Source organism: Seriola lalandi, unplaced genomic scaffold (assembly GCF_002814215.2).
Source record: "Seriola lalandi dorsalis isolate HSWRI2012SDOR001 ecotype SW California unplaced genomic scaffold, Sedor1 jcf7180002054748, whole genome shotgun sequence".
In the NCBI taxonomy this organism is placed as follows: Eukaryota; Metazoa; Chordata; class Actinopteri; order Carangiformes; family Carangidae; genus Seriola; species Seriola lalandi.
This window is the reverse complement of record NW_019525301.1, coordinates 124,318-146,530: the sequence shown is the minus strand read 5'-3', so window position 1 is coordinate 146,530 and position 22,213 is coordinate 124,318. Positions and strand designations below refer to the sequence as shown.

General features: G+C 42.4%; 1 protein-coding gene across 13 annotated transcripts in view; it reads left to right on the top strand.

Annotated features, from left to right (window-relative positions):
• Positions 1 to 22,213, top strand: part of foxp1b (forkhead box P1b) — a 150,899-nt gene that overhangs the window by 115,514 nt on the left and 13,172 nt on the right. For 11 of the 13 annotated variants that reach the window (XM_087178901.1, XM_087178899.1, XM_087178908.1 and 8 more), the window contains 5 exons: positions 2,371 to 2,521; positions 8,760 to 8,949; positions 14,118 to 14,225; positions 18,587 to 18,674; positions 19,960 to 20,043. In XM_087178901.1, coding sequence (XP_087035027.1) covers positions 2,371 to 2,521; positions 8,760 to 8,949; positions 14,118 to 14,225; positions 18,587 to 18,674; positions 19,960 to 20,043 — 621 coding nt within the window. The remainder of the gene's footprint in view (positions 1 to 2,370; positions 2,522 to 8,759; positions 8,950 to 14,117; positions 14,226 to 18,586; positions 18,675 to 19,959; positions 20,044 to 22,213) is intronic. The other 2 variants (XM_087178906.1, XM_087178904.1) reach the window with 1 other exon arrangement.

The following is a 22,213-nucleotide window of genomic DNA, read 5'->3' as shown; positions in this document are numbered from 1 at the left end:
GGGGGGGGGGCAATTGATCAGTTGAATGGAGCATGAGAATAAAAGAAAAAACAACTTTTGAAGCATATTATGTATGATCACAGGAAATGGATGCAGCCTCGAGAGGCTCTCCCCCTCTGCCGATGTTTTCTTTCTCTCCCCATCGCTCTCTCTTTTTTCAGTCGCATTTCTAGCAGCCATCAAAAGACAGAATAAGAATTATGCAGTGACTCCCCTGTGGCTGCCAGACAATAACCCCCTGTTGTTGCTTTGTGCCTCTTTTATTTTAAAGACATCAAAATTTAGTTTTTCAAAGATCTTTAACTTTATATTTGAAGCTTGACAATAAAGGCCTGCCAGTGCCACTCTTTATCATTTGTCAGGAACTGTATTTTTCTCTCCCTCGTGCCACTTCTTGTTAACCTCTTATTTGGTCTATTGGGTCTGGGGTTTTTAATGTGTCTGCCTGCTGGGAGCGCACAGGAGCTCCTGTCAGCTGATGGGACCAGAAGAAAAAGAAAAAAAACGTGAAGGGAGAAAGGAGTTAAATTCATTTGCAATACTTGATTTTTCTTTCTTCCTTTTTTCTTAAAAGCCACCCTCTGTTTATTTAGCATTTTGATGAAAGACATTGTTCCTTGTGAACTCCCACCTCTGTAGTACTATTATCTTTGTCTCGGGCTGTCAAGGAGGAGCTGGATAACAGAAAACCTCTGAGGACATGAGAAACTTCCCTTGCACTGATGGAGGAGGGAAAAAAAAGAAGCAACCACCTTTCATAAATGGGACAGATCAGAGAAAGTCACAGGCCACCTGCATCCTAAATTTCACTGCAACCTCTGTGAGATCTCTATCGTGTTCGTCTCTTCTTTCTCTGTCTCACTTTCCCTTCTCTCGTTTTGGGTTGGATCACACATGAGTCTGTGTGGTTACTCCTCAATTATGACCCTCCCGCTACCACTGTCAAAAGCGCCTTCTTCCCCTGATTGATCCAATGAGACGACCCCACTTGCTGTAATAGAGCCGCGCTGCCCAGAGCTTTATTTTTAGTGAGCCAACGCAGGAGCAGCAGGCTGGGTGTGGGCTAGGGGGGGAGGGAGGGAGGGAGAGGAAGGGAAAGGAAGGCCGCTAGACCCTTTTGACAAGCCGAATAGGGGTGGGCGGAGGGGGGGGGACACATTTTATCTGGCTGTTTCAGTGGTTTCAGAGCCGCCAGCGAGTGACCTGACAGCCGCGTTGCACCGAGACCTTTTTTGTATGCACTCAATTGTGAGAAGTAAACAAAGTGGTGTATCCTGTGTTTGGTAACAGGGTGCGGTGCACAGCTTGGCAGCCCAGCCACTGCTTTTAGTGCCCCCTCCTCTCCTCGCTCCCGCCTGACAACTGGCCTTGTATACTCATAAACAACCCCAGTATCCTGTTGAGTCTCAGGCGCGCTTACTTTATCCTTATCTGTTCGAAAATACAGAAGGTGTCCTGATAGATCTTGATGTTTAATTTACAGCAACAAGACGACTGGATTTGTTGAGAACGGGGATTGATGAAAGGGTTAAAAGTCATCTCTCTCCTCTGTGCCCCTTTTATCTAAATAGCATCTCTCATTTGTTTTGACTCATAGGAGATTGGGGATATTAGATAATTTCCTTCTATTTATTATTCTGACTCTGTCATTTTCTCCTTTCTATTTTCTTCTGCACTCTCATATCACTTCTTCATCATATCAAAGTTCACACGTTTCACTTTTCAGAGCCAAAATCCCCCCCCACCCCCACCCCAAATCAGTGAAGGCACACCAGTATTTCATTAAATGCGTCTTGATGAAACAGCTGAAGCACAGTAAGATCAACAAAGCAACTATCTCTCAGTCAGTCCACAGTGTGTGATTGAACACAGCTTGCTGTGCTGGGTGGGGGAAGAGTGTATCCCTGAGCGCAGCGCCATGCCTGGGAGAGTTGTGAGAGTTGCCAGGGTGGTTATTAAGCACTTTGATTTAGTCACACGTTGTTTGCTGAATTATGAATGGCTGTAATTAAATTCCTGTGGCTCTTATTATGAATGATTAACTATGTTGTTTCGTTGTTTGTCATTTGCCTCCCGACTCCTCGTTAATTAAGAGAGAGAGAGATGTATAGTCCACCTGTCTTAAGTGGGCCCAGACAAACTGTGCTATTTTGCGTGTTAACATACACGAAATCCATTAAACATGTTTATTTTTACAACCTGACCTTTGAACTCTGTGGCCTTGAACTTAAAATGTTTTTCCTCAGCAACACACAGCAACGCACAAACCTGAAATTCATCTTCACGTGTTTGCACTGGCTGCTGTGCCTCTATATACTGTACGCGTGTTTGCTGATGGTGTTTCTCTTTGTGCCTCTCTCTCACCACCAGCAGCAGGTGTCAGCGCAGCAGTTGGCCTTCCAGCAGCAGCTCCTGCAGGTCCAGCAGGTCCAGCAGCAGCATCTGCTCAACCTTCAGAGGCAAGGGCTGCTCACCATCCAGCCCGGACAGACCGGCCTGCCACTGCACTCCCTCACTCAGGGTCAGTACCTCATATCACAGTGCTGTACTGAACTACTCTCCAAAGGCTCCTGTCAATCAGTCCACTACTGCTCGATAAAACACTGCAACAAGTCTGTGTCTGGGGATGAGCCGACATCTTTTTACGCCAATATTTTTACACGTGCTAAAGTTTGTTTTTCGATGTAAACTGAAGATTTGGCCCGCTGTTAGGTAAATATTAGAGTCTAGGTTATAAGACCAAAACAATGGAGATTGGGGTTATACTGATAAAGTTGTTTATTGATATGCTGAATGATCCTGGCCTTGATTTTCTTCACCTGTTGTTATAGGAGTTCTTCCCTGAACGCAGCTTGTTTTTATAGTAATGATAATTCTACTTACAAAATTATTAAAATATCTATCCACAGAAATTATTCAGTCGCAGCGTAGGAGGATTTTAATTAGATGTAAAAGAAAGACTGATACTTGTCTTGAAATTTTCCAGTCACATGATCATCAAGAACATCTCTAAGATTTCGGAGGGAAACACTGGCACAGAGATTGCCCATTTTACACTGTAACTATTGGCAGCTTCACTCTAAACATGTTAGCATCCTATGGGCCTTCAAAAACCTAAACCCGTCAGATGACTTTGACTTTTGACTCTCATGCAGCTCTTTTTTAGCATTGTGGCTTGTGTAGGTGTATCACTCTATGTTCAGAGTGGTTTGATCTGCCCTGCTACAATACCTGTACAAATTTGCTTAGTCAAAGTGAACAATGCCCCACTTAAGTGTGTAACCACATACTGTACATGGTTTCACTGAGGACACACCTGCTGTAAATCTTCGCTCAATTGTTCTATAATATCCTAAATGGCATCTTACACCTCTTGTCTGGGGAGTCTGTTTACTGAACCAGTTTGATTCTGGTAGGTTATACTTATTATTATCATATCGGACAGTAGAAGTAAACGTAAAGACAGAGTTCATGCTTTGTCCTTCAGCTCTCTGTCCTGTGTCTGTGATTGGCATCCTGGTGGCAGCCTCCTTCAGCCTGGAGGAAGACTGGATCTATTGTTCGCAAACTGCCAGTGAACTTGTCATTGTGAAACCGCCTGTTACTCGATAGGCGGTCAATACTTGTTGTTTGGCCAGGAAGTTTATTTCTTTATTTATCCTTTAATATTTTGTTAAGGAGTGGCACCCTCATGACAAAGACGCCGTCATAAGGGATTTAGAACATGACATTGACTATTCATTCCCAGCTAAGACAAACAGTTTTGAAATAACAAGATAAGGGCGATAAAAACGGGAGGGTTTAGGGGGAAGGGGGGGGGGTGCTTAGGTAATAGGCAAACACAAACAGGGTTTGTACAGTGGTGTTATTGTTTGGACTGGGTATGGAATCACTCATCCGCTTGCAGACGATTGCCATGGGCACAGGCGTGGAGCGCTGCTGTGTTGTGAGTGTGCTTTGCTGAATTGCTCTGTGTCAGATGTCTGGCAAACACTCACACACCCCTTGAGTAAAGCATTATATGGGTGATATGGCTAGGTACTGTACTTTTGATGGATTTCACAACAGTCCCGGAACATCCTGTTTATACTGTGTCATCACCACCACATACCTGCGAGGCATCTCACCTTATCAAGAGAGCAGCTGTATTGAATTTATATCATTTTACCCTGCCAGTCTCTGATTCACTTTCACAATTTGTTATGGCTGCACAGTTTAGTCTGTTAAAACTGATTATTATTTGCGTTAATTCAGAGCACTGATGCATCAATTAATTTCTCCTTAAACTGTATCAACAGATGATAAATATTTGCATTACCACACCCAACAAGGTGCCACGGATGCAGTGAAATTATACGCAGTAAATATATTTATAATAAATTCTTTCTCAAAGAGAAAATCTTACTTTTAATTCTCAGCTGGAAAATTATAATTTTATTCTGATAAGGAAATTTCCACCCTGAACAGTGCTTTCATATGAGTTGTAGTCAAAGCTGACAGGATCATTTCTCTGAGCTGCTGTTTGCATCGACATAAAAACGAGGAACTGAATCTCCCCACGTACAATTAGTTGATTGTTTCAGTTTGTTACAACCAGTCAAACCTGGTTAGCTTGCCCTCACAATCCACTGATGGTTAACTCCGAGCCTCTGACAGCTGTTACAACACTTAGGCTAGTGCTTCAGGCCCCCAGTTTGTCTTCCTATTCTACACATTTTCTGCTTGACTGTTTGAAGTTATTGATGACCTTTCTGTTTTCCACATCACTAAACTCTTTCATGCATCAGCGGGCCAGGCCTATGGTGCTCAGATCTAATCTGCAATATTCAGCTAGCAGTTAGCACTGCGTCGGAAGTGATGAGTTGATCCGCTCTGTTTGGGTCTCAGTGATTATGGATTCAAACTTGCGGGGCAGTAAATTGGCATGACTTTTTAACTGATGATTTTTATTTCTTTCATTTCAAAATGTAGATATCATTATAATTATTTTTAAAAGGCCAGTGTTATCACATGCAATCCACTATATCCCCTTTTTTTTTTTTGATGTGCTGAGGCATTGAAAGGAACAAAAGGTTTTCAAATAATAGGTCACTGTAACAGAGTAATTAAAGAAAAGTAGGTGTGCACTCTGTATTTGTGCTTTGGGTACTAAGATGCAGCTCCGTTTCCTGCTTCGTGAAATTGTTGGCTGAGACAGATCAGTATTTTTTTCCTGCCAAAACGATGGACTGTAGGAATGCATTTGTAAAAGCCTTTCAAAATTTGATAGGACTAATTAAGTATAAACTTACAGATAGCAGTTTCGAGAGAAAACCAATTGTCGCATTATCTGGAGTATAATTTGTTTCTCTTGTCGTAAATTCTTTTGACATTAATGTTCAAAGTCTTGGAAGCGGCCAGACGGTATCTGTTATAAATTACAACAATGTGTTTGGGGAGGATATAACTCTCATAAATATAAATTTGATCCATCCACCCCACTCTCCCCCCTCCAACAAAAAGCCTGTCCTCTTGACCTGATAAGTGAGTCAGTGGTTGCTCAGGTGTTGTATGTGTGTGTTTGCATGTTTATGTACATGTGTGTCTGTGTGTGTGTGTGTGTGTGTGTCTGTATATGTGTGTATCACCGAGCTTGGCCAGTGTTTGTGCACATCCTGGCTAAAATGACCCCTCACCCTCCGAGGTTGCTCTGCAAGAGAGCGAGTTCTGGTAGCTGCACAACATCATTTAAGCTGTCGAGGAGAGGCCAGTGGGACAGTGACAAGACAAATTTGTCGGTAATATGAAAGCAAAGAATGTGGCGAGCCATGAAGTGCTCACAGAACAGCAGCACATCAGGGACAGCGGCGGGTAATGCGACTGACCTGTCAGTGATTGATACATCCAGCAGTGGGCTACTGGTAATAGTTGCTGCAGCATTAGGACAGGACATATTTCAGGCCTAAGGGGTGCACATCAGCAGGCCAGTGATTACGGCAACATAAACAGGGGTGCAGTAAAGGTCCCAGCCTGACGGAACAATAAACTAATAGCGATGTCACTGTCCCCCCATGGCACCGGCACTGTGTGTGAGAAGTAACAGCTCGGTTTAAAGAGCCCAGAGCACTGGGGGCCATTTTTTATTTGGGGGATGATGGCCTGCAACTGATGTCATTATGAACCTTAAATCAACTTTCTGCTTGCTTGAACATGGTCACCTGGGTACAGGGGGACAAGGACAGGAAAAGGTTGAAGAGCTCGGCCTGTCTCGGTGCCAGAGCTACCTGCAGAGGTAAAATTGAGTTGGGAGGCCGGTGATCAATCAAGTGTCCCAACAACATACATTTTTTAAAGTGCTTGTCCGTATTTCCCAGTCGTAATGAGTGGAATAGTTGTGTTGAAAAATGGAAAGAGGAAAGATAAACCAATCCAGCATTTAAAGGATGGACAAACCGGGGACCCAAGAAAGAGGATTTACAGATCAATGTCATTATGTGTCCCACAGTAATCAGATGGAGAGAAACTCAAAGCGTTTTGTCAAAACACAAAATATAAAACCTGCTGAGACCTTCGTGTAATGATATTTTATTGTCATTTATGTGACTCGTGAGCCATAGCTGTTGTTGAGGGAGGTTGGGCTTAGGTACGAGAAGAACAAGGGAAGAGGCAAACAGAGCAATAAAACTATGGACTAGATCCAGAAAGAGACAGCTTGGTCCCACTCCGTTAGCTCTCTCATCAGACCGGTCTATCCGCTGCGGTTTCATCTGAGTAAACAGTGGTGTCGGGGTCACCAGGACTGCTGGGTAATTGAGCCAGTGTGGGCCGCCCTGTCAAGCACATCGGCTAAAAATACATCGCCCACTGTCACCGGGCACCAAGTGGGGGGAAAATGATTGGTCCCACTGTCGGAGCACAGGACACTCGCATCACCAGTGACCTTCCCCTTCCAAACCAGCCATTGCTAGGAAAAAAACAGAAACAAAAAAAAAAAAAAAAGAACTTTTCTTCCAAACTCTCCTTAAACCATCAAAACAACAATGGATCCTTTGATAACGCAACTGGAAATCAGCAAGCATTGGATTAGCATGCTATAACACAGGCTGCAATATTAAGCATGTTTAGCCTGTCATGAACGTGCGCTTCGATTAGGGCACATCAAGGCATTGAAGAGAATAAGAGAGAATACAGGCAGGCAGAATGGAGCGAGTATGTTGAAATATTTGAATGAGGAAAGACGCTCCTTGGAACGTGGAAAGGTTATTGATTTGTCCTGCAATCATTTCCTGCTCTTTGATATGCAAACGATCTAGTGTGAATTTACAGCAATCCTATCAGACTCATTTCACAGTTCTTAGCCCCTGCGTCTCTCTGGAGTCCTCCGCCTCATTAGGCCAATGTTCTCCATTACCAGCATAATTAAAATCTTTAGTAGCTTATCAAATTAAAAATATTTTTGCTGATCGTATTGAGATCTTCACCTCACAGTTATTTTCCACAACAGGAATAAATTAAGACTAAGCATTTTGCACACAATGTATTACAATCTGGTGCTTGAAAGGAGCACTTCTGGTATCTATAGAGCTGCTGATGAGAAACGGGGAAGGGGGGGGTCCAGAGAATATAAACCCAAGTAGATAAGCATGTGCAAATCATCTTCCATTTGCCAGTTCTCATTTTGAGAATGGATTTAATTAATTGTAATGTTAAACGAGTGGTCTTGCCCATTTGCTCTGTGGTTAAATTCCCAACATATCCAAGGGCCTCTCTCACCATGCTTCAAACATGTGGCTTATTTAAGCACGGATCTGAATACTCAATGCAAATCCACACATATTCGCCTTTTAGATCTTTCAGTATGCTATTAAAATCAGTACCCATTACCCACGTGCGTTATGTTTTGACTGAAAATACAAACAGCCACACATTCTGCAACCTAGAGGCCTAATCTTATTTTACATATCAGCCTCATTTGTGTCAAGTGAAACAGACGTCTCCAGCACAGTAACAGACACGACCATAGATGGACACATATATTGTGTGCCAACAAAGGCTCTCTTCTCTCAGACAGGGAAAAATGGGGTGCACAAACACAGCATTATCCTTCTTCATCCTCACTCTGGCCCAGGGTGTCGGGATTGCTGTCACTCATAGGCAGGGAAAAAAACACACGCTCTCTGTGGCTGTGTCTCCAGTATACAGAAAAATGTCTTCTGTCTTCAAGGGATTTTTTTTCAAAGGGCTGTGTGAGCTGCAGTGTGCTTGACTTGTTAAATGAGGTTTAAGTCTTCTGTGTCAATTGGAGGCGGTGCAGAGCTTTAAGTATTTTGCACATTAATGCGCTTTTGAGAATATTACCCCAGGGTCCTGTTTCTCAAGAAGGCAGGGGTGGGATGTTTTCTAGTGTTGCTATTGTAAACTTTTTGTTGTGTGTGTTCTGCACATCTCTGTTGTTGAGAGAAAATGATGGTGATTATTCAAATTTCATGCCTTGTCTGGGTGTTAATTATTTACTCTGGGCATGAAATTTGCGTGAATGCCAGGGATTTGTGTATACAAACACGCTTCAGATCACAGGGAAAATGGGAGGAAGAGGGGAGGAAGAGGGGAGTTGGCGGGGAGAGGGGGGGAGGCAAGAGCTCTCAGTGCATTACCCTGTAGTGGAATATTTTCTAATTAATACTCGGCTTTGTTTACAGACGCTTTGATTTAATTAAGTGATGAAGAAGAGAGTTGGATTAGCTGTTAATTGATTTAATTATCCAATTTGTTTGTCTCAGGCATGATTCCAGCAGAGCTGCAGCAACTGTGGAAGGAGGTGACAAACGCTCACGTGAAGGAGGAGCACAACAACAGCAGCAACAACGGCCACCGGGGCCTCGACCTGTCCTCCCCGGCACCGCCAAAGAACCCACTTCTCAACCAGCACGCCTCCACCAACGGGCAGTACATGAGTCACAAGAGAGAAGGGTGAGTTCCTCCACCTGCAAGGACTTTTATAGTTTTATTTGCATGTGTCTTACATCTTTTGCATGCCCTCACAATGAGAGCATGGGTCAGTGAAGATGTACAACCTCCAAATTATCACACCTTTATACAGCAGTAGTTTTCCAAAACACTGCTCCTTAAGTCGTTTGTACCTACAACTGGTAATTAACCTGGTGAAACAGGCTCCACTGTCATCTAAGTCCAAAGCAAACAGATGTGCCATATACTCCCATTTGAAATAGCTATTTCTCACAGGGCCTCAGTCGATGGACACATCCCCAAAGGTTTGCACAGATTACTATTAATTTATACTTTGTAAATATTATTTTCATTAAGGCCAACACAGTCACTTTTCAGTGTTGCTTGATGCAGCTGTGGATTTCATGGGAACACCTGGAAGGAACGCAGGGATTTGGAGAAATGTGCATGCAGTTGCCATACTATTAATGACGGGGCCAGGAGCATTGACCCGTCCTGCTATTGTTTCAGTTGAAGTGCAGCTGTGACCTAAGTTGCATGTCCCTGAGAATTTTCCTTTGGTTTACCAGCATCTTTTCAGAAAAGAAAAACATTTCCTTGTGTACTGGGAACTTGTTGACATGTTCAATCAGCCTGTCAGTTCAAGAGTAATAAAAAGAAAAACATAGCAAAAACAACAAGCTATTATATGCTAAAACAAAACAAACACTGGGTGCATCATATGATATGTGCAACATGAATCATCTATGAAAGGCGTTTGCTCTCCGAGCTGTGTGTGTGCGTCTTTAAGGAAGGAATTAATTTGGCATCTTACACATTTGCTTGTTTTCTTGCACCAAAGCCTGATCTTTGAACTGCTAGTGAGGAGCCTCCAGGCACCATGAGCTCACTGCATAACATCTGACTTGTGTTTCAGTGATCAAAACCTACGCGTCATTATGAAAGCAATGCGGATGAAAACATGTTTAGCACTGTAAACCAGCAGGCCTTTGGAGGTGGAGAGGGGCTGGTAGTGGGGGGGGGGGGCAACGGGTAAATCCTTTAGAAAGGATTTGAGTGACACCGAGAGGAAATGCTGTGATTCACTGATGGAGCGATACAAACAGAAAGCAGCTATTTCTTTTCAACTATCAGTTTTAAATAGATTGATGACATAGTACCTGTACAGACTCATCCTCTTTACTGTGTTTTAAAGTTATCTTCCAGCACAGACACTGGGGGAAAAATAAAATAAAAAATGGGCATTAGCTGCTCCCACAGTTGACAGTATCCACAGGCTTCCAGTTCTTCACCCAGCGTCTGACTGAATGTCTGGGTTTTTTGTGCAGCTAAAGACAAATTGCAGGGGAGGATATTGACTCGCTCACTCCATCACACATTGTCGCAGGCGAGCAAACAAGGTGAGCATCGATGGCAGGGAAAGGCAAGATCCAGCCTCGGCTGAGGGCTCCATGAAACATCGGAGAAGACATAACGCAAGAGCTGGCAGCCCCCTCTGCCTCACGCTGACTGTCAGAGATTAAAGAGGATGTCAACAGCAGTTTAACACAAGCTTAAGTGAAGAAGGCAGCCTCACTCTGAATATTCTCGCAGTATCTTAGATCTGTCAGAAAACCGAGCAGGTGATTCTCATCCACCACATCTGCTTACAGGAAGTCATGGATTACCTACCCAGAGTTTCAAATGTGTAATTACTAAGAACAGACGACTGATACAAAACGAGCACAAACATCCTTCATTAAATGCAGAATGATGCAACTTTAAATTCACGCGACCAATAATCCTTTCTTGTGTTAATTTTGGAACGCTTCAATTGCACAACTATCAAGAGCATTATTCCTCTCTTTTGAAGATGCGGACTCAATTCTAATCAGACTCCATGGGAAGAAAAATGAAATATTATTAAGTATGATTATTCTAAGCAAGGCTCTGAGAAAACGTCTGTGTTATAATCCAGGGATTTGAATAATCAGGTTGAAGATAATGGGCTGGGCCGGCCTAGGCGTAAATAGAGAGCATCCACTCATCCTCCCAGTGCTGAACTTAATGAACTTTTAATTGATGCGGTTTTGCAAGTCCTTTTGTCATGCAACAGAAACAAGCCTCTGCTGATGGGCCTGTTTTCCCGACTGGCTTCAGATTGGTTTACAGTAGGCCCTAAGTACCATGTAGTTAGTTTCATGTGTCATATAAAATCTGCCCAGGCACAACGACGCCTGCAACTAAAACCTTAAGTGCATCCACAGGAATCACTCACTGGCTTTGCACTTCCGTCTTAAGGAAGGAGGAGAAATTCAATCACTGCCGGTTTGACACACCAAAGACGAGGCACGTGTTCCTGCTTTTAGTTGTCTCAAAGAACACTCTGGCAGGGCTGGCTGGGGTTTCTGTTTGTCTGAACAACATCCCTGATATGACCAGGGCCTGAGTCACTCAATCTGTCAATGCACGTTGTTTCCCAGCCCACGAACTGTGATGCATAGATAGAGATATACCCATGTGAGCCAGGTCATCTTTATTCAATGATTTGCTTATTTAAATGAAATGTGCCTGATCTGTATCTGACACAAATTCCCAATACAGTGCTGCATCAGTTTTGTAAGGGGGAGCATCCACACACAAAGCACTTGGCCCACTTTACTTCCCAACAACCATCAGTAACCACAGCTCGGGGACTGTAACACAGCAATCTGTTAAAGAGATAAATAATCAGATTTGGCACAGCACTCCCATCTCTCTCTTGCCTTTCATTTGTCTTACACCAGAAAAAAATGATAATTAAATCATTTAGTTTAAGGCATGCAGTGGCACAGAGAAGATGGTAGGAGAGGATAAAGTGTAGGGCCTAGAGAGTAAAAAAAAAAGGGGGGGGGGGGGGACATAGGAGAATAGGCTAACATCAGCACCAGCAATGAGGGAGAGTGTTGTGACTGGTTTCACAGACTCTGACCTATAGCATGGCGGTCATCAATCTTCCCACTTTTTGCTGATAGATTGAGTCCATCAGCACACGATGCCATAGATCATGACTTGTTTATGGCCCAAAGCATCTCATCAAAAGAAGTGAACTAGAAAACAACTGGCTACCAGCTGTTGAAGCCATCTTTGTGTGCGGTTCCTCCTGTCTGTCTACACATAAACACAGCGCAACACCTGGAAGGTTCGCACATTTTCTGTCTGGGTCTATAGGCACTTTAATGTTCTTTCTCCTCTAAAGGAAGCTGATGACACAGTTTTCCTCGTCGCTGTTACAAGATCATTAGAGTGTTCTTCCCCCGGGCTGCCTGACAATAATAACATCCTGACAGACCTGTCGTGGGTGCAAGAGTCAAATTTAACACAACGCAGGGAGCTGCTGAGCTTTTTTTTTTTTTTTTTTTCTCCTGAACATATTCTCAAATGGGAAAAAACCCCATGAATCCTACACTCTTCTCCTATTACACTAATGTAGCTCATTTGGTGTAAATTCTGTCATTTACTACTGTTTAGCTATCCACCGTTTAAAAGGGCTCTTCTGCCGCCAGCCCCTCACCGCGCTTTGTGCTCACTGATTCCCAGCGCACTCCACATTTCAATATCTTATTAATACAGAATTAACCAACAAGCCCGCTCGCAAAGAATTAAAAAAGGATCTCTTTAAATTAAAAACCAGCGTTACCTTCACCAGTCCACACATTTCCTTGTTAAAAACTCATTATTATAGGTCTTCCGCCATCTATTTATTAGCTGTATCAAAACAGAGGTCTTAATGTGAATGCATAATTCATAATTGAATAAAAAAAATTCTGACTTTAAAAAGAGGGAGAAAAAAAAGCTGCTAACCACATTCATGAATGCTTGACTGCTTCCTAATTGCAATGCAATTATCACATGTTATGAACAATGTGAACTCTTAAGCAAGTAATTATAACACAAGGAAACCTGTGACGACCTTTAAAATTTCCTACTTGAGGTACAGTTTTACTAACATTGATACAAATGAGATTTTAATCTGAACATTAGTTTGTTTAATCCTGTAAAATTGGCACACCACAGTTAGATTACTTTCTGTTTTACTAATTCATTTTACATTCACTTTTAAATCCTGGCAGATGGATGATTGGCTAAGCAACGCAAGATTTTATTATTTTCTGTATTTATTTTTCCTCTATCCTTCAAGACATCCCCTGAAGTAGTAGCATTAGACATTATCTCTTATTGAATCTATGTATATGAATGAAATTTTAGTGGCTGGAGTTATTCCCACATGGCAACACAACAGTTTGTGGTGTAATGAATCTCCCTATCTGGCCTGCTGTCTTAAAGCAGGGCTGAGACTGGAAGAGAAGCAGCAGCGCTGCGCTCACGAGCCACCAGCAGCACAGGTGGTAGCGATATAGGCCAGTCCCCCAGGCTCTTGTAGCTGAAAGTTGTGTGTCTTGTATAGTGCCTGTGTCCATATGGCTGCCTGTCTAGCTCTTCTCGCAGACACTGCCTCCACACAGGCCGCTTTCTCTCAGCCTGATTGTGGTTAGCTGTGGTTGCGCGCCTCTCGCCATATGGAAGATGTTGTAAAGTTTGTTTTTCAGGGATGTTCCCGCTATTTAGACTGATTGTACGAAGCCACGCGCTCCCCATAGATGCGTGCTTGTCAGCCCCTGGTGACATGGATTGGTCAGTAGATAAATTGATACCAGGCGGGGATGTTTACAGTTTGTGCACGGTGTGAAAGTGCCTGATGCTTTCGGGAGTTTCATGTTGTGGAACAGACTGCTCCAGGTGGGCTCTGGGACATGAGGCAGCGGGCAGCGACTGGGGGAGCCCCCTTGCAGTCTTGATCAAAGTGAATTGCAACATGGCTCAGTGATACTAAATAATTACATATTGATTTGGTTGTGCCATCACAACACGAGTCCCCTCTTTTAAGAAAAGAGCATGTAGAGATCACACAGGTACACTGATTCCATACAGGCCAAGGCTCACAGATCAAGTAGAAGTCAACCTTTTCTTCAGGCGAAGCAGTACACACAGGGAGGTGCTGACCTTAGGCATCAGCTTAACCATCGACGCCATCGTCCCTGACCTCTTGCCTCATGTTATGTGACCACAGGCCTGTAACTCTTTGTTTTTCAGAAAAGTTGTGATCCGTGTTTATTGATAACTGTCTCTTCTTGTGTGAATTTCTCCTCCAGATCCACACTAGAAGAGCATTCCCCCCACAGTCATCCTCTCTATGGTCATGGTGTTTGCAAGTGGCCTGGATGTGAGGCAGTGTTTGATGATTTCCAGTCATTCCTCAAGTAAGTAAAAGTCATAGTCAGAGGTACGCTTCTATCACACTTTGTGTGTCCTCGTGTTGTGTCGATTACACGTTTCATGACCCCCAGCAACTCAGAGGCACTACAGGTGCAGCTGGTTGTTATCCCTGAGTGTCGATGCCTGGGTTGGCCCTCTTTTGACAAGGGTACTGTGGTGGGGTCTCCTTCTGAGAACTGCATGGGCCTCTAATTCCTGTGATAAGTACAGTTCCCATGGTGACGGGGGCCGTTTTTCCCAAACAAACAACGGTAGGATGTTTATCTGTGGCAGCCCACACTTAGGGCGCTCTGCATGTTTGCCCTTGTCACTGGACAGGAGGATTGGTGTGTGTATGTGTCTCTGACTGCCTTGCTCAGCTTTTTCTGTCTTTCTGTTAGTTGTTTTTCAGTTTTTACTGCTCCTCCCTCATGCTTCACTTCTTTGACTTGTTTTTTTTTTTTTGCTTTTTTTTTTTGCTTTTACCACAGCACTATGTAAAATTCATCCATGTATACAGTAGACTCAGACAGCTGCAGCTACGACCGCCTCACCCGCTGTGCAGCATCTTTCCAGTGTGAACAGGTTTCACTCTGTCCAGCTTGACACAGGCCTTTGTTTTGCACCACGATTCGATGTCTGAGTCAGACCCCTGGTTTACTAATCAAGCCGGTGTGCAGCACACTCTAGGTAATCCAACACATAACAGCGCCATGGTTACGGGGAGGATGAAAACATCTGCGTTGTGGCAGTAGATCAATGGCTCACTGTCACCCCAGATTAGTCGCACTTTAAACAAGATATGACACAATTCCATTATCCTAAAACAACCACTCAGCGAACACACGGTTTCCTCACAGACGCAGGAGAGAAAGGTGCTGCAGAGGGGACGCCTCGCAGGCTGCTGAAAGTTTTCACCGTCTTTGTCAACATTTTGAATCCGCTTTTGATCATTTGTATAAATCCACTTTGAGCGCAGTTTGCATTTGAGAAGCTTATCGTACTGGATTGTACAGTACAGTCTCTGTACAAGATGATAGAGAGGCAGTTACTTATTTTAATTTTGATTTAATAAACATCCTGTTGAGAGTGAGTTATTACACGTATTACACACACACACACACACACACTCATAGACTCGCATATTTCAGCTTTGGGAGTGACCCCTTAAATCCATCACTATTTATTGTATTCTGACATTGCCTCACCCTTTGTTTATAGAAGAGAGGGGAATTAAATTCAGTGCGCCTGGTAGAGCTCTGCCTGAAAAAGTCTCCAAGTGCACTCTGCTATGTTTTTACAAGTGTTTTTATCATGGCAACATCTTGTTTACTTTAGTTGCCTGCTCAAACTGCTTGGAACATGTTAAGAAAACATTTGGGGAGAGTCTCCACAAAGCTGCCTTTGTTTAACAGCAGGCAAGACTGCGAGCAGCTCACCAAGGTGTTAACTCTCAAACCCTTAAGCACTTCCACATGAAACCCAGCAACCGATACTGCAGGCCTCCAAAAAGAATCAAAAATATAAACAAAGAGCACATCAGACGTTATAAAGCTCTCACAAAAGTCTCCTAAGGTTGAGAGAAATGTTGAAAATATAAGTGTGTGCGTGTGTATGTGTGTGTCTGGTGAGTGTGTAGTCAGCAGAACACGGTGTACTGTGTACCAGAGAGAAGGAAAGGTGAGGAGGACTCTAACATCAACCAGATTTCAGCTCCACATGCCAACAGTAACAACCAACACAGGACTGAAATGTTGTTTTAAACTGTGTGTGTATTTATTCTATCTTTTAAAGAAAACATTACATACCTATGTGCACTATCTTGATAAATACAAAGCACCAAATCCCTGTTCCTGTTTTCGGGATCAGTGCGCAGAAGGGTGTGGTTGGGTTCATAGCAGCCGGGTGTTTTTATGGGGGTCAAGACCCCTCACTTCAGTGTCCAGTCAGAGGTCAGAGCCAGTGAAACACTGCAGTGCCCTCTAGTGCTGCTCTAAACCACAAAAACCTCCCTCTCGCACCTCCACACCTAATTGGTTTGTAAGTTATGCAGCCCTGTACCACTGCAAACACACAAACACACACACAAATAAGACAAACATAAAACACTATAAAAATAAAAAAAAACATTTTCTATTAAATCGGAGAAAAATGGAATCTGTAAAGTGTAAAAAATAAAAGTCATCACAATTTTTTTTTTAAACATAAATTTTCAAAGCATTTTTAAATGTAAATACTACTGTACAGATGTGTACATTTAATTTGAAATTCCACCAGGGAGTCAAGAAAATAAACCTTCCTCAGAGACAGCCTTAAGCTCTGGGTTCAGTCTATATAATTAGAAATTGTAAAGAAAGGAAAAAAAAGAGAAAGACGGCTGGCAAACTAACTGATATGTAAAAAGCCGACTGTTACAGGAATGTCTGTTTAACTTGTTTTATTGTGGCAATTTACATTACGGACGATCATCCTGCCAGAGAGCTTTTAAAAGTGGCTTCATTTGAAGTCCAGAAAGTGACACATGCCAACGTTCATAGTCTCTCTCTATGTCAATTCCCCGTATCCCCTGCTCCCGTGTCCAGACACTCCTCTCAAGGCTGCATTAGGGCCATTTGAATATTTCATTTCCTATTAATTATGCACTGTGACTCTCCATGTCATTAGAAGAAATAAAGTGGAATGTAACAAAGGATGAAAAGAAGCAGGGCACATGTCTCCTATGAACAGAGAAATTCCAAAGCTGCTCACGTAGACCACCCTTCATTGAAAATTCAGTCTGTGCCAGTTAAATTGAAGCTGAAACGTCTTTACCTATTATTTTCTTCTTTCAAATTTAGTAAGATGTCCTGAAATGTTTACCAGTTTCATTTTCCGAGCTACTTAATTAAATGGGCATTTATTTGACTCAAGCAAATGGAAAGCCTAGAGAAGTCTGAATTGATTTCAGCAGAGGGAGGTTATTGCCCACGCTTTCTTTAAATATGCCTTTTTAATTTCTTTTTCGCCACAATAATTAACATCTAAGGGCTGAATGTATATCACGGTCATTTTGGAGGAATGTATTATCAAAACACAAAAGGAGGACCCGCAGGTGGGAAGAGACCACGTTCCCCGTAAAGATTTAAATCGTTCACCTCCAAGGTTGAAAACGCCGCAGCTGAAGACAAACCTTCACCATTTCAAGCAGAGAACTATCAATTTTCCTTCCACCCCCCCCCCTCACATGTGTCTGTTTTCTGAGTGTATGTGCGGTGTTTAATGCACAAATGTGTTGTCTGTACATAAAGCAGTGGCGTCAAATTTATTGGGCCATCATAACGCCAGCGCTGCCACTGCGCCTTCACAGGTTGACTCTGGCTATTTTTGATTTGCAGTAAATGACAGAAAAAGTGCATTTGAAAAGGCAGACGCGTTACACACCTCTCTGCCGTCTGCCGGCGCCAGCCTGGTGACAGTGACCTACATGGTCACCGAAGATGTGATATAATTTATGATATATATAATATATTGGATCCATTAGCGAGCATAATGAAGTAGTGAAATGAAAGGGTATTTGTGAAATCAGTTCAAACATCCTGCTCGGATTATGATTAAATGATTAATGAAATGCCCCTGCATAAGCATTTTCAAACAGTAATTCATGCGGCGGCTGATAAAATTCCTCCAATCATATTTCCTTCACTCGTGAACCTTATCTCCACCATTTTATATAAATCACAGGAAAAAAAAAAAAAAAAAAAAACCTGCCTGCTGCCCGGCAAGCTACTTATTTAGATTAGTTATAAATGTACAGGAAAAGAGAACATCTTCCCAGTATAAAATAATCACGCATAATTATATCCATAATTCAAGTTTGTGACAGATCTCATCTCCTCGTCCTGTTGTCCTCTGCATTTGGCTTCATGACTTTAATTTGAACGACAAAATTAACAGAAAAAAACACGACCCGAAAGGACAAATTCAACCTGAAGAAAATGACATCAGGGAGCTGCTGCATAATTTAGCAAAGGACTCCAACCTGAAATTCTTGAATGATTCTTCTTATCTGTGAGCTGTAGTAGAAGCAGACATGACTGCCATGAAATATTGAGTGTCATTCTCGTACGTAAAAAGAAGTGTTTCTTCTGGTCCTGCAGCCATCGTGTGTGTAATCTTTTGCAACCCGCTGTTTGTTTTATGTTGAAGCTCTCCATAATATTTACCTAAACGTTACCACATATTCTCTGTGCATTGTGCCTCAATTACCAGGTTGCGTCATTGAGCCAGACATCACAGGACTTTTCGTTTCTCACATCTGAAAGGCTACAGACGGTCGACGTGAAACTGACATCAGTTTTTTGTGTGTTCTCTGTTTTTTGTTTCGCAGGCATCTTAACAATGAGCACGCCCTGGATGACAGGAGCACGGCCCAGTGTCGGGTGCAAATGCAGGTCGTACAACAGCTGGAGCTGCAGGTATTGTCTCCGGGTTTGTTTTGGCCCAAATATTTATGTGTCGTCTTTTCCTGACACTTCCTCAGTGTCTGCTCGAACCCCTCCCTCGTCCGCTTGATATCATCCATGGGGTCACACATGGGGGGGGGGAGAAGAATGAAATAATTTTGTACGTTTGCAAGTTAACCAGTCATTAAAAATGTGTTATGTATGCAGCCCGGAAAAGATATATGAAGGACCCGGGGCTAAGTAGGGAAGATAATTACATTTTGAATTTTACTGGGGTTTAAAGTTATTTATGACTTTTAACTGTTTGGCACCAACAATAAAACACCCGGTGAAATGAAATGACTGTGTGTGCAGCAGTAGTGTGGAGAGATGCTCAGTGTTGAGTGAGTTAAAGGAACAGAAAGGTTATTGTAGCCCACGACACAAAACTGTTGATGCAGTAATCAATGGTTTTATTACTTTGTCCCTTACAATTGGTCTTGAATGGTCTTTTTCTGTGAGAAATGTGTGTGTACATTAAAAATGCACTTATGGGAAAAAGGTTCACCGTCATTCCATTAGAGAGGCTTTATAATGGCCACTGAGTCATATGTGTGTCTCTGTAATGGTGAATATGACCACTATGCTAATGTAAGACTGCACTTATTTATTGGTATTACAGGGAAAAGTAAATCCAACCATTTCATTAAACTGTATTTTTATTAATTAGTGGCGGCTACAGTTGCAAAGTAAATACAGCGAGGGCTGTGTGTAATCTCTTCCAGATTTCATGCAATATTCACTTGTGTTTAGCCACATAATACCCAAAAATGACTAATAATGACTGTAAAACAGTTGTGGTTTACAGAAGGTTAACCTTAAACAATGAGAGTTCAGTTTCTCAAACATTACACCAGACCAACGTCCTGTTATTTCCGCTCTGCTGGTGTATTATCCACAGGGATAGAGTGAAGGTTTATCAGAGACAGACTTCCTCTGCATGCAGCCTATCACCATAATTCAAGCTGGCAGCTAACACAGCGCTGAGTTTCAGACAGGTAGAGAGGGCCTGGGCTTGTTATTGGCAATGAGACACAGTAGACTTTAACCTTGAATTGGAGACAGTAGTTAGATTCTCTTGAAGTGCAGAGGTGTTAACAGAAGCATTTTAAAAACAAATAATTAGACGGACGATTTGTTCGAACACGCTCGTCGTGAGAGATGACATCACTGCAGAGGGATGTATGGAATTAATAAAAACACAGATAAAGATTTTGCTCATTAAAAATGTAACATGCTCCTTTTTACCTCATTACAGCTAGCGAAAGACAAAGAGCGTCTGCAAGCTATGATGACGCACCTTCATGTCAAGTCCACGGAGCCCAAAGCCACCCCACAGCCGGTGAGCAGCAACCCTGTCATACATCTCTCTCTTGTCCCTCCCCCATCCTTTTGTTTGTCTTAATTGGCACACATGTATTCATTAATCCCTTCCTCCATCTTCTTATTTATCCGCTAAATAAAAACAGCTGTTCTCTTGAGTGAGGCAGTAAATATTGTTTGGACCACATCTGCTGACATCCGAGATTCAATTTAGTGTCTGTGATGAACTGGATGCACTGCTCTGTAGCAGCTTCAGAGAGGCAGCGCCTGTTTGGACGGAGAGAAAAGATGAGAACGCACCGGAAAATAGAAATAGTAATAAAAGATAACAGATTATATTTTATAAATAGAAGCAACATGATTTTTAGTGCTTTTAAAAGCAAAGGGAAAAAATACTTTCCTGCCAGTTAACATCAAATATAAAAAGAAACATTTATTAAATGCCAAACAAACAATACGTATGTTGAATAATCAAAAAATAAGAAAAAATATCGCTAAAATGGAACAATGCTACAACCGAATATATCCATTAAAATGATAATATTTCAAACAGGGGCTGAACATAAGATATTATTGATAGATTGATACGTAGATATAAGATATTGCCTAGTGATGTTGGTCGCTGAGGTTAGTATAGGTGGTAGTAGCACCCGCTGATTTTGATTTTTGATATTGATTTTGTTTGAACACAGACGCTTGTCCCTGGAGACATTTCAACCCCTCATTTGAAAAAGTTATCATGGATTACCCTCTGCGATTTGACCTTTGTAATTGGTCAAATCAGATCAGAATGGAATCTTGGGGTCAAAGTGAATAGAAAAATCTCGACAGCGTTTTTCACTTTAGTTTTTCAATTTTAACTTGAATGTTATTTAAATTGAGTTTGGCATAGAAGTCAGATTGCACTGTTACTGTTGTTACCGGACTGTGAACAAAGGTAATTTTGCAGAAATTAAAATCTTGCAGGAGGTGAAAAGAAACGTAAATGCTTGGAGTATATGTGGTTTACTGGTGATTCGTCAAAATCTGCTGGAGGTTAGCAACTGAAATCCTTAATAAATGTAACAGCAAATCAATTTATTATCTTTGTGACACATTCCAAACATCATGCTTATCACTCTTAATATATGCCATGCTTTAAAGCCCACTGCTTAATCCCTTTCCTATAGGGGCAGGGGCTTAACATATGGCATTTAAGTGTCTGCGCTATTTTGTCTCGTTTAAGAAGGGGCCTCACGACCATAATTCAATCTGTATGACAGTTCATTCAGAGAGCCAAATGTGTAAAGATCATTTCACTGCAGGGTGTGAATCTGAAATCACACACACGGACGCACAATATATATGCAGGCGTTCTGTCTCTGAAAACTCTGTGCAGCTTGGATCATTTATTTACACTCAGAGAGGTGGCTATTGACGTGCGGAGGCTGCATGTGCGCTCCACACAGCGCAGCCAGTCAACATAAAGCGCCTGGAGATGTTGAACGACAATAGGCTGTCTGTTAAAGCTGCGCCTGTGTCACACACACTGATTGTGTAGATTAGAGTGCAAAACGAGGGCTCTGACACAGGGACATTTGTATATGAAAAGTGGTAGGGGCGGCAGATAGCATCTTGAGTTCGCTACCTCTCCTCTCTCCCCGGGGCCTGAGAGAATAGCTGTGTCAGAGCTCAGCGTTAACACTCTCAAGGGGGCGAGCTGGGATTTTTATTCAAATAAATAGACTCCCATTCTCCAGCATCGCTTTTCCTGCTGGGAGCTGCTATGAAATGCTATGATAAATATGTCTGGCTTCGGCTGGGTGAGTGGTGGCCTTACACAGGTCAGGGCCAGTGGCCCCACTCAGGCTTTAGTAAGATTGCAGCATCAGAGGTGGCCACCAAAATAAAATAAAAAACCCTCCTCAGAGAAGATGCTGGATGAAAGTATTCTCAGAGCTGACTGCAGATAAGGACACTCTGAAGTAACAATTGTGTTCTTGCAGTAATTACTAGTTCTGTTTTTGTGCTGTTCTGTGCTGTTGCATATAATAAAGGCATGTTTAAGTAGCCAGCTGTCATAGCAGAGCAGCTCAGATGAGTTTGCTGGTTTACATTTAGTTATAATTAAAGACAAACAAACTGATACTGTGCATGCACAACGTCAAATGAATAGGATTCATTTTATTATTCTGAGGTGGATGGGGGCG